Source organism: Mustela nigripes, chromosome 6 (genome assembly GCF_022355385.1).
Source record: "Mustela nigripes isolate SB6536 chromosome 6, MUSNIG.SB6536, whole genome shotgun sequence".
In the NCBI taxonomy this organism is placed as follows: domain Eukaryota; kingdom Metazoa; phylum Chordata; class Mammalia; order Carnivora; family Mustelidae; genus Mustela; species Mustela nigripes.
The window spans coordinates 21,203,847-21,216,773 of record NC_081562.1 but is presented as its reverse complement, the minus strand read 5'-3'; the positions used below and the strand labels follow the sequence as shown (position 1 = coordinate 21,216,773).

Genomic DNA, 12,927 nt, shown 5'->3' with positions numbered 1-12,927 from the left:
TGAAAAAAATGGGTGGGATTTTGATAGGGATCACATTAAATGTGTAGATTGCTTTAGGTCACATAGACATTTTCACAATATTTATTCTTCCAATGCAGGAACATGGAACATTTTTCCATTTCTTTGTGTCTTTCTCAATTTCTGTCATGAGTACTTTATAGTTTTCTGAGTATAGATTCTGTGCCTCTTTGGTTAGGCTTATTCCTAGGTATCTTATGGTTTTGGGTGCAATTGCAAATGAGATTGACTCCTTAATTTCTCTTTCTTCTGTCTTGTTGTTGGTATAGAGAAATGCAACTGATTTCTGTGCATTGATTTTATATCCTGACACTTTACTGAACTCCTGTACAAGTTCTAGCAGTTTTGGAGTGGAGCCTTTTGGGTTTTCCAAATATAGTATCCTATCATCTGCAAAAAGTGATAGTTTGACTTCTTCTTTGCCAATCTGGATGCCTTTAATTTCTTTTTGTTCTCTGGTTACTGAAGCTAGGACTTCTAGTACTATGTTGAATAGCACTGGTGATAACGGACATCCTTGCCATGTTCCTGACCTTAGCAGAAGAGCTTTCAGTTTTTCTCCATTAAGAATGATATTTGTTAGGGCGCCTGGGTGGCTCAGTGGGTTAAGCCGCTGCCTTCGGCTCAGGTCATGATCTCAGGGTCCTGGGATCGAGTCCCGCATCGGGCTCTCTGCTCAGCAGGGAGCCTGCTTCCTCCTCTCTCTCTGCCTGCCTCTCTGCCTACTTGTAATCTCTCTCTGTCGAATAAATAAATAAAATCTTAAAAAAAAAAAAAGAATGATATTTGTGGTGGGTTTTTCATAGATAGCTTTGATGATATTGAGATATGTGCCCTTTATCCCTACACTTTGAAGAGTTTTGATCAGGAAGGGATGCTGTACTTTGTCAAATGCTTTTTTAGCATCTATTGAGAATATCATATGGTTCTTGTTCTTTCTTTTATTAATGTATTGTATCACATTGATTGATTTGCAGATGTTGAACCAACCCTGCAGCCCTGGAATAAATCCCACCTGGTCGTGGTGAATAATCTTTTTAATGTACTGTTGGATCCTACTGGCTAGTATTTTGGTGAGAATTTTTGCATCTGTGTTCATCAAGTATATTGATCTGTAATTCTTTTTTTTTTTTTTTTTGATGGGATCCTTGTCTGGTTTTGGGATCAAGGTGATGCTGGCCTCATAAAATGAGTTTGGAAGTTTGTCTTCCATTTCTATTTTTTGGAACAGTTTCAGGAAAATAGGTATTAATTCTTCTTTAAATGTTTGGTAGAATTGCCCTGGGAAGCCATCTGGCCCTGGGCTTTTGTTTGTTTGGAGATTTTTGATGACTGTTTCAATATCCTTACTGGTTATAGGTCTGTTGGGGTTTTCTATTTCTTCCTGGTTCATTTGTGGTAGTTTATATGTCTCCAGGAATGCATCCATTTCTTCCAGAGTGTCAAATTTGTTGCTGTAGAGTTGTTCACAATATGTTCTTATAATTGTTTGTATTTCTTTAGTGTTGGTTGTGATCTCTCCTCTTTCATTCATGATTTTATTTATTTGGGTCCTTTCTCTTTGCTATTTGATAAGTCTGGCCAGGGGGTTATCAATCTTATTAATTCTTTCAAAGAACCAGCTCCTAGTCTCATTAAATTGTTCTATTGTTTTTTTGGTTTCTATTTCATTGATTTCTGCTCTGATCTTTATGATTTCTCTTCTCCTGCTGGGTTTAGGCTTTCTTCGTTGTTCTTTCTCAAGCTCCTTTAGGTGTAGGGTTAGGTTGTGTACTTGAGACCTTTCTTGTTTCTTGAGAAAGTCTTGGATCACTGTATACTTTCCTCTCAGGACCGCCTTTGCTGTGTCCCACAGATTTTGAACCGTTGTGTTTTCATTATCATTTGTTTCCATGAAGTTTTTCCAATTCTTCCTTAATTCTTGTTTGACCCATTCATTCTTTAGAAGGATGCTGTTTAATCTCCATGTATTTGGGTTCTTTCCAAATTTCCTCTTGTGACTGAGTTCTAGCTTCAGAGCATTGTGGTCTGAAAATATGCAGGGAATGATCCCAATCTTTCAAAACCAGTTGAGTCCTGATTTGTGACCCAGGATATGATCTATTCTGGAGAATGTTCCCTGTGCACTAGAGAAGAATGTGTATTCTGTTGCATTGGGATGAAATGTTCTAAATATATCTGTGATGTCCATCTGGCCCAGTGTGTCATTTAAGGCCTTTATTTCCTTGTTGATCTTTTGCTTGAATGAGCTGACCATTTCAGTGAGGGGAGTGTTAAAGTCCCCTACTATTATTGGATTATTGTCAATGTATTTATTTGATTTTGTTATGAATTGGTTTATATAGTTGGCTGCTCCCATGTTAGGGGTATAGATATTTAAAATTGTTAGATATTCTTGTTGTACAGACCCTTTGAGAATGATATAGTGTCCTTCCTCATCTCTTGTTATAGTCTTTGGCTTAAAGTCTAATTGATCTGATATAAGGATTGCCACCCCAGTTTTCTTCTGATGTCTATTAGCATGGTAAATTATTTTCCACCCCCTCACTTTAAATCTGGAGGTGTCTTTGGGTCTAAAATGAGTTTCTTGCAGGCGTCATATTGATGGGTTTTGTTTTTTAATGCATTCTGATACCCTGTGTCTTTTGACTGGAGCATTTAGCCCATTAACATTCAGGGTAACTATTGAGAGATATGAGCTTAGTGCCATTGTATTGCCCGTAAGGTGACTGTTACTGTATATTGTCTGTTCCTTTCTGATCTACTACTTTTAGGGTCTCTCTTTGCTTAGAGGACCCCTTTCAATATTTCCTGTAAAGCTGGTTTAGTGTTTGCAAATTCTTTCAGTTTTTGTTTGTTTTTTCTTTTTATCTCTCCTTCTACTTTCAATGATAGCCTAGCTGGATATAGTATTCTTGGCTGCATGTTTTTCTCATTTGGTGCTCTGAATATATCATGCCAGTTCTTTCTGGCCTGCCAGGTCTCTGTGGATAAGTCTGCTGCCAATCTAATATTTTTACCATTTTATGTTACAGACTTCTTTTCCTGGGCTGCTTTCAGGATTTTCTCTTTGTCCCTAAGACTTGTAAATTTTACTATCAGGTGATGGGGTGTGGACCTATTCTTTTTCATTTTGAGGGTGTTCTCTGTACCTCCTGGGTTCTAATGCTTGTTCCCTTTGCCATATTAGGGAAATTCTCTACAATAATTCTCTCCAATATACTTTCTGCTCCCCTCTCTCTTTCTTCTTCTTCTGGAATCCCAATTATTCTAATGTTGTGTCATCTTATGGTATAACTCATCTCTTGAATTCTCTCCTCGTGGTCCAGTATTTGTTTGTCTCTCTTTTGCTCAGCTTCTTTATTCTCTGTCATTTGGTCTTCTATGTCACTAATTCTTTCTTCTGTCTCATTTATGCTAGCAGTAAGAGCCTCCACTTTTGATTGTACCTCATTAATAGCTTTTTTTATTTCAACTTGGTTAGATTTTAGTTCTTTCATTTCTCCAGAATGGGCTTTTATCTCTCCAGAGAGGGTTTCTCAAATATCTTCCATGCCTTTTTCTAGCCTGGCTAGAACCCTGAGAATCATCATTCTGAACTCTAGATCTGACATATTACCAATGTCCGTATTGATTAGGTCCCTTGCCTTTGGTATTGCCTCTTGTTCTTTTTTTTTGTGTGTGGTGAATTTTTCCACCTTGTCATTTTGTCCAGATAAGAATATACAAGGAGCAAATAAAATACTAAAAGGGTGGCAAAGACCCCAGGAAAATGCGCTTTAGCCAAATCAGAAGTGACCCCAAATCATGGGGAGGAGAAAGGGGATAAAAAGAAGTTTGGGAAAAAAAATTTAAAAAAAAATTTAAGAAAATATAAAAAGAAAAAAATATATATATTAGACTGGTGACTAGAACAGGGTCAGCCACTTAATTTGGGGAGTATTTTGGTCTCGTAGAAGAAACTACCTCCCACAATTTTAAAGAATGAAAAACATATATAAGGGTAAACACAATGAAAGGATGGAATATGCCTATAAAGATGAAGAAAAAAAAATTTTTTTGATTTCTAAAAAAGGAGTTGATAAAGTAAGTTGGTTAGGAGAATAAAGAAAAAGAAAGTGGAGAGGTTTTGCTCGGACGGAGACTAGAACAAGCCCAGAGCTAGATTTAGGGCATATTTTGATCTATTAGAAGAAGTTGTACCCAAAATTTTTTTAGAAGAAAAAACCCTATGTGTATACAAAAAATAAAGTTAGATACAGTGAAGGATATAATATGACTATAATAATGAAGGTTCAAAAAAGATTATTATTTTTTTATGAAAGGTATTGTTAAGATAAACTGGTTAAAAAACGTTAAAAGTGGGTGCCTGGGTGGCTCAGTGGGTTAAGCCGCTGCCTTCGGCTCAGGTCATAATCTCAGGGTCCTGGGATCGAGGCCCGCATCAGGCTCTCTGCTCGGCGGGGAGCCTGCTTCCCTCTCTCTCTCTCTGCCTGCCTCTCCATCTACTTGTGATTTCTCTGTGTCAAATAAATAAATAAAATCTTTTAAAAAAAAAACGTTAAAAGAGGAAAGGGTAAAAGTTAAACAAATTTTAGAAGAAGATAAAAAATTAAATTAACTGCAAGACTAAGGAATCATGGGGAGAAAGCCATGAATTCCATGCTTTGCTTTCTCCTCCTCTGGAATTTCGTTGTTCTCCTTGGTACGCGAACTTGGTCGTGGCTGGATTTCCTGTTGATCTTCCAGGGGAGGGGCCTGTTGTAGTGATTCTCAAGTGTCTTTGCCCTAGGCAGAATTGCACCGCCCTTACCAGGGGTTGGACTGAGTAACTCAGTCGGGTTCGCTTTTGGGAGCTTTTGTTTCCTGAACACTTTCCGTAGAGTTCTGGAGGATGGGAAAGAAAATGGCGGCCTCCTGGTCTCCAGCCTAGAGGAGCCCAGAGCTTGGGGCCCCACTCCTCAGTGCACCCAAGAGACTAGCGCTCAATCACTCCCATGTCCCTGGCCTCTGGCTGTACTCCAAGCTCACCCAGCCTGCGACCAGTTCAAGGTAACCCCAAGCTGAGAGCTCACTTCTTGACTCTGTCTCTGTAGCCGGCTTCCCCACTCTAATACCTGCGAGCTCTGCCACACTCAGACACCCCTGATCCTTCTGTGACCCTGTGGGACCTGGGGCCACACTGACCCAGTGTGGGCTTCACCCCAGTTTAGCCTCTGGAGCTATGTCCCTCAATGGAGCAGACTTATAAAAGTCCTGACTTCGTGCTCCGTTGCTCTGCCGCTTGCCAGGAGCCGGCCCCTCTCACCGTGGTCTATCTCCCAGTCACTTTGGATTCACTTCTCCGCCGGCCCTACCTTTCAGAAAGTGGTCAATTTTCTGTTTCTAGAATTGTTACTCTTCTTCTCTTCCATCTCCTTTTGGATTTGTAGATGTTCGCAATGGATTGATACGCTATCTAGCTGATCTCTTGCTACCTGATGCAGTCTCAGCCTGCTACTTCGCCATCTTGACTCCTCCCCTGAAAACCCATTTTCTTAATATAATGGATTCTCTTTATTAAGAAATCCTTTAAAACTAAAGGGCTTATATAATAATATAATATGAAATCACCTAATTGGGAATTAGATTGTTTTTCTCACTAGTTAAAATGTGTGTTATAATTCAAAATTGCTCAGAGAAATGAAGAAGAAACCAAAATTTATACAGAAAACACAAACATAAATTACACATTTTAAAACATTTGCAATTACCAAAAAAAAGGGACAATCTTCTAAAGTCATCTCTAAATTTTAAATAATTATTTATAATGATTTGAATGTAATTAGTCTAAATGTGTATCGCTGTAATTTACCAAATAGGATTATTTTTAATACTGCTAATTTATAACTGGTTAACTAAAACAATTCAATAAATATTAAAGCCACTGAAACAATTTAAGGTTAGTACCTGGTATTCTTCACTCTCACCCAGTAAGAATATCAACAAATTTCTACTTTAAATACAATATTAAAAAAAAATGTGGGGGAGGGCGGGGGGCACCAGGGTGACAGTTGGTTAAAAGTCTGACTCTTGATTTTGGCTCAGGTCATGACCTGAGAGTAGTGAGATGAAGCTCCACATTAGGCTCCACATGGAGCCTCCTTGAGATTCTCTCTTTCCTCCCCTCTCTGTCTTTCCCCTCCGTCTCTCTCCATCTCAAAACAAACAAACAAACAAACCCAACAACTTTGTAGTGAATCTGATAGGCAAACTTGGAGACAGTTCATTTGAATGGCATAATAAAATTATACACTGACCCAAAAAAGGCAATGAAACAAAAAATGTTTTCTATAAATAAAGCAATAATAACAAAGGCAAAACATCAACTAAGGCTAACTAAATACTAGAATATTCAAATCATTGAGATATATTTTAGAGTATGTTGTCATTTCTACCTCTTGGAAACCTTCAGGATGAAATCATAGAGGGAGCATAAATAATAATAAAACATTGCCCATCCCGCTCAGGTACCAGCCTTGATGTTTCTCACTAAGTGTTTAGAGTGGTCTGAACATATTTTGTCCCTTTCATCTGATATATGAGTAACAAACCCAAATGCTATAAGAGCAAAGTAGAAAATCTAAAGGAAAGAATCTTACAATGACAAGATGGCAGAAAGAGAGAGTTTGGGACCTTGGAAGTTCTATACCCCATCTAAAAGCATTCAAATTCAATATTTTAAAATACTCCTTTAGCCAAATAATGCACATCTGCAAGCTAAGTTATACCTAAATTCAAAGTCCTAAAAATCTTCAAGCTCTTCTTCAAATATCACTGTATGTCTCTTCAATTCCTCCCTCTTAAAATCTGTTTTATTCACTAATATCTCCATAGCACTTTGCCCTACTATTTATCTTAGTATGTCATATACAGGAGTCATTCTTCCAAGTTTCTATATCCTCTACTAAATTTTGGGCAGAGATCTTACTTACGTTTAATTCTTCAAAAACATGAAATGTAGTGAGTATTATTTTATATAAAAAAGATGTACCATTACATATATAAAATTGAAGCTAGACTCTTTCTCTTTTTGCCATGTCATCAGCACAAAATATGAAAAGATCTTGGCCATGGACATGAAGTGAGTTACTCATCTCAGTCATAGTGAAGTCCTTGGTTATGAACTAATCTGTACCATCAAGTTTAAAAAGTGTCTGGGGCATCTGAGTGGCTCAGCTGGTTAATAGTCTGCCTTTGGTTCAGGTTATGATCCTGGAGGCCTCAGATCAAGCCTGCATCAGGTGCTCTGCTCTGTGGGGAGTCTGCTCATCCCTCTCCCATGGCTTGTGTACTCTCTCTCTCAAATGAATAAATGAAATATTTTTAAAAATATTCCAGAAATGCTATGAAAACAGTAAATCTAGGTTACAGAAATTCAACATTCAGACAAGACAATAAACATCTAGGGACGCCTGGGAGGCTCAGCTGGTTGAGCAGCTGCCTTCGGCTCAGGTCATGATCCCGGCGCCCTTGCTCCGCGGGGAGCCTGCTTCTCCCTCTGACTCTGCCTGCCACTCTGTCTGCCTGTGCTCACTCTCGCTCTCTCTCTCTGACTAAATAAATAAAATCTTTAAAAAAAAAAAAAAGACAATAAACATCTAGCATATCATTAAACACACTTTGACAGTAACATTGTGAGTCAGTTACAATAGTAAACATGCATCTATCTTATTTTAGAGGGGAAAGTTGGATTTTTTTAACATGGGGACTAGAAAAAATTCTTTTATTTTCAAGGCTGCCAAAGTAGAATAAATAAAAAATTAAGAAAAGATTTTTTAAATACCAAATAGCTAAATAATATAGGCAAAGCTCCAACGAAATGTCTGTTTTAGGGTACCAGCTTAAAATGTAGGATGAGAAAGCTGAAGATTTTTTAAATTTCAGTGGAAAACAAAAGAGAAACAAAATTCAACCTCTAAATAATTCCTAGGAAAAGCAACCCCACAATTTTGAGCACTAACAACACTTGGAATGTTCCCTCTGGGCATTTACATCCTTTTAACAATTCACATCCTCGGGGCACCTGGGTGGCTCAGTAGGTTAGGCCTCTGCCTTCAGCTCAGGTCATGATCTCAGGGTCCTGGGATCAAGCCCCATATTAGGCTCTCTGCTGCTCTCTCTGCCTGCCTCTCTGCCTACTTGTGATTCTTTCTCTGTTAAACAAATAAAATAAAATCTTTAAAACAAACAAACAAACACAACAATTCATACCCTCTTCTAATTAAGAGGTAAAATCTGTTTTCCCAACCCTGAATTTAGGCTACCTTTGTGACCTCTTGGCTAACCAAACACTGCAGAAAAGACAGGATGCTTGCTCCCACCCTAGACCTCAAGAGACTTTGTATAATCCTGTTCCCTTCCTCCTTCCCTCCGTCTCCTATGTGCACACATGCAAGCACACAGAACCATACCGCTGTCATGTGAACAAGTCCAGGGTGGCCTACTGGATCATGAAAGACACATGACAACCTCACGCATTATCCCAGGAACATACAGTCAATCTCTACAACAGAGGCACTCAACTGACTTATAAATGACCCCAGACATATGAGAGAGAGAGAACCCAGCCAAGACAGAACTACCCAGTAAGGCTCAGACTAAATCACCAACCACAGAATTATGAGCTAAATAAGTAGTTACTGTGTTAAACCATTAAGTTTCAGGACATTTTGTTAGATAGCAATAGCTTTTAATACACAAGGGAGAAGGACACAACCTGACAGGAATCAAATGGGTCTCTGGAATATAAGAATGCTGCCACTGACTTGGGAGACAAAAAAACAGTAATAAAAGAAAAAGGTGGTTAAAAAAAAAAGTTAACCTTGGCATTAGAGTTAACTTGAAACAGATAATAAAAGTAAGTTTCCCTTAAAACTAAAGAAGTAGGTTGCCCTTTCCTTGTGGCGAAACCTTTGCAAATGTTATCCATGCTTCAAAGTTCAACTCAAATCACACCTCTCCAATAAAATTCCTCCTGATTGCCCTTAGGCAGTGATTTTTCCTTCATTACTCAGGTATAGACAGTACACTATTGTGTGAAGAGGCCCAGACTTTAATCAGTAAGTATAAATGCATATTCTAGATTTATCAACTATACATCCTTAGGCAACTTTCTTAACTCTTTGAATCTGATTCCATATCTCTTAACTGGAAATTAGTAGCTCTCAATCCCACAGGAGGACTATTAAAAATGGATTCTAAATGTGTCAACATATTAAACACAAAGTACATACTCCGAAGTATTAAACTGAATTTTGATTAATTTTTTCATTCATTCAACTTTGACTGGATTCCTAGTGTATGTCAGGCAGTGAGTCCAACACTGAGTGAACAATTACTAATGATATCACACACAACAGCCTTCTGGTGATAATTTTTCATACATAAAGCCCTAAAATTAGAATGAAGTTAGAAATTATGCCTGTATCTCTTCATATTTCCCAACAGTATATGGTACAGGGTCTTGAATTTAACAGTTATAAAAATATTTACAGACAACTTAATTAAAAAATGGAAAGATTTCTACATATAAGTTATATCATCTGTATCTCAAAGCAAAGCAAGAGAATCACCACTTTTAAAACATAGCTAAAAGAAGACTCACTTGACAGCTCACATCCATCCCTGCTTCCAGTAGCACCTGGACGACTGCTTTGTGACCATTGCGAGCAGCAAGGTGGAGTGGCGTGTGCTTTCTAGTGTTGCAGCTCATTAAGTTAGGGTGTGCACTGATGATCATTTTGACCACCCTAAGTCGTCCATAGAGAGCTGCCAGATCCAGAGGTGTTTCTAGCTTACTGTTCCTGATGGTAGGATCGGTGAGCTCTTCGAGGAGAACAGCAACTACTTCTGAGTGTCCGTATTGAGCTGCACAGTGCAGGGCAGTTTCATTTTCATTGTTCTATTAAGACAAAACGTAAGATTCAAGTTTTCAGAAATTTAATTATCAAAATCTAAGCAGTAATTTAAAACCAGAGATACTTTGAAAATGTAAGGTTAAGATTTATTTATTTTAATAAGTATGTCTAATAGAATATTTGTTAAAGTATCTATCATTTATTATACCAAAATATCACATTTTTTAATCATTTCAATAGGAAATATCAAATTTTCTCCTGCATCATATATTCCAATTTCCAGAAGTGATAAATGATTTAGGCATCTTAGTCAGTGGCCCTGCTGGGCCCAGATGGTCAGTGTTATCTGAACTGTGCATAATGCCTTGATGACATTTGTTAATGAGAGAGATTAATAACAATTATAACCCACTTTGAACAGACTGGCTTCCCAAAAGATAGCTGAGATGGTAAATTCTTGATAATGAAAGATTCACAGAAAGATTTTCCAAATTAAGTTTCATTTTATTTTCCATCTAAGCACAAATTATTGCTTCTTCCGCAAAGAGAATGAAGACATATTGGCCCTAAGATTAAATCACATCTTTTTGAAATATAATTATGGATTAAGAGGCAGACTTAAACCCACTGCCAGACAAGTTACAAGGAGTATCACAGTGTTCTATATGCACCTAATAAGGGTTTTCAGTTGAAAATCAAGATTTTCTTAAAATTTAACAAGATAAAAACTGTACTTGGATGGATCTAGAGAGTATAATGCTAAGTGAAATAAGATAAAGACAAACACCATATGATTTCACTCATATGTGGAATTTAAGAAACAAAACAAATGAACAAAGAAAAAGACAAACCAAGAAACAGACTCTCAACTATAGAGAACACAGATAGTTCCCAGAGGGGAGTGGGTGGGGGGTTGGGTGAAGTAGGTGATGGGGAATAAGAGTACACTTATCTTGATTAACCCTGAGTAATAAATGGAGTTGCTGAATTACTATATTGTACACCTGAAACAAATATAACACTGTATGTTAACTACACTGGAGTTAAAAAATTTTTTTAATGTTAAAACAGAGAAAATTAAATCCTGTCACAAGGCAGATGGACCCTTCAGTCTATTTGGGCAGGTTGTATAAGTAGACTGCATATAACTACGTCAGAAAGTAGAAGTATCAGTCAGGAGAAATGTAAACAAGAAATTTTAGCCACAAAAATGCAATGATCCTGAATAAGGGTTCTGAAGAGAAAGAGGTTACCATCATCAGAGCTAACACTATGTACCAGGCACAGGTACAGTCCATTTTTGTGTGCTCTAATCTTTACTCTGAGATAGATACTATTGTTATCATTATTGCTACTTTACAGGTAAGGAACTGAGGCACTGAGTAGTTAAATAACTAGCCTTCAAATATACAGCCGTTTAGTCTAGGGGCCAGGATCTGAACGTAGGTAGCCTAAGCCCAAAGTCACTGCACCTTTTTTTTTTTAAGATGTTATTTATTTATTTGAGAGAGAGAGTCTGCAAGAGAGAGAAAAGGAGCAGGGGGAAGGGCAGGGGGAAAGGGAAAAGCAGACTTTCACCTGAGCAGGGAGCCCAAAGCAGGGCTCTATCCTGGAAGTCTGGAAGTCCAGTATCATGACCTATGCTGAAGGCAGATGCTTAACCAACTGAGCCACCCAGGCACCCCACTAAAGTCACTGCTCTTAATACCAACTTCCATGATAACAACTATTACTACTATTACTACTGTCATTTGCTGAATGTCTAAAAACTATATATATTGTCAATTTCCCCTACACCACAATGCCTGCCAAGTATTGCTACATTGCCAGAGAAAAAAAAGGAAATTGGTGTTCTGAAAACAGAATTTCTAGATTTTGCCCAAAAGAACACCAATTGAGTTGTAATAGAAATAGCTGCTTAGATAGCTGCTCTGACCACATAAAAGGCCAAGGAGGGCTCAAACCCAAGCAAATCTTAATGTCCCCCAAAGCAATTCAGACTTGCTCTGGCTTAAGGATGCAGATAAGTTGAGAGCAGAGAGTTAAGAGCAGAGGGAGAATTTAAAAACTTAAAGAGAGGAGTGGCAAAAAAAAAATTTTTAAATGAGCACTATGAAATGCTTCTTATTACTTTACCTTCCAAATCAAAGTATTAAAGGAAAACCCATAAAAAGTACCTACCCACTGAAGACAATCGACAAGAAATTAAGATCTGATAGATGGGGAATCCAGCTGAAGGCACTGTTTTCCCATCATTTTGGAAGGAGTCGTTCTTGTTTTTAGTTTGAATGTGTTGCTATAGTTTATTTCCTCATAGAGACTGACGACATACAAGTCTACACAGGTTTACATTCCTTGATTTTTCTTATCTATGTTTTATAAGCCTGATAAGAAAATCAATCTATTACCTTATACCATAAAAATATGATATAGAAATATGCCTTCTGACCAAATCAAATTTTCCTATGGTTGGAAAGAAATTCAACTTTCAAAATACAGCATCTCTTTGAGAAAAAGAAGAACCAATTACAAAACAATTCCTCAAACTCATTTCTACATTTGCATAGACCTTAGCATAGGAAATTATAAGTGCAAAATTGAAACTTGCTCTATTAACACCAATTAGATTGTTTCTCAAGAAAAATTATTTCAATCACACCAGACTTAGGAGAAAATATTCAGAGTTCATCCACAATCAAAACGTACTTACACTGTCACATCAGAAAAACGACAACGGTGGTACCTTTATAAAAGACATGATTGTATACATGTGTCTATACTAACAAGTGATCTAAAAGAATCTCATTTAAAATACAGACTGTGAAAAAGCACTGATTAATAATTGTGAGTATGTCTACAAAGAACATTCTTGAGCAGTTCTGAATTACCTTTTTTTTTACCAAATGGGTGCTCTCCAAAAAATGAGGACAATTCTATTTCTAGACAATGGGGAGCATAACAAGACTGGCAGACAAAAGCTATTTACCAAAAGATCTTGCTTCAAAGCAAA

At 37.5% G+C, this 12,927-nt stretch overlaps 1 protein-coding gene across 12 annotated transcripts in view; it reads right to left on the bottom strand.

Annotated features, from left to right (window-relative positions):
* ANKS1B (ankyrin repeat and sterile alpha motif domain containing 1B) overlaps positions 1-12,927 on the bottom strand; it is a 1,094,885-nt gene that overhangs the window by 959,820 nt on the left and 122,138 nt on the right. For all 12 annotated transcript variants that reach the window (XM_059402276.1, XM_059402278.1, XM_059402277.1 and 9 more), the window contains exon 4: positions 9,665-9,961. In XM_059402276.1, coding sequence (XP_059258259.1) covers positions 9,665-9,961 — 297 coding nt within the window. The remainder of the gene's footprint in view (positions 1-9,664; positions 9,962-12,927) is intronic.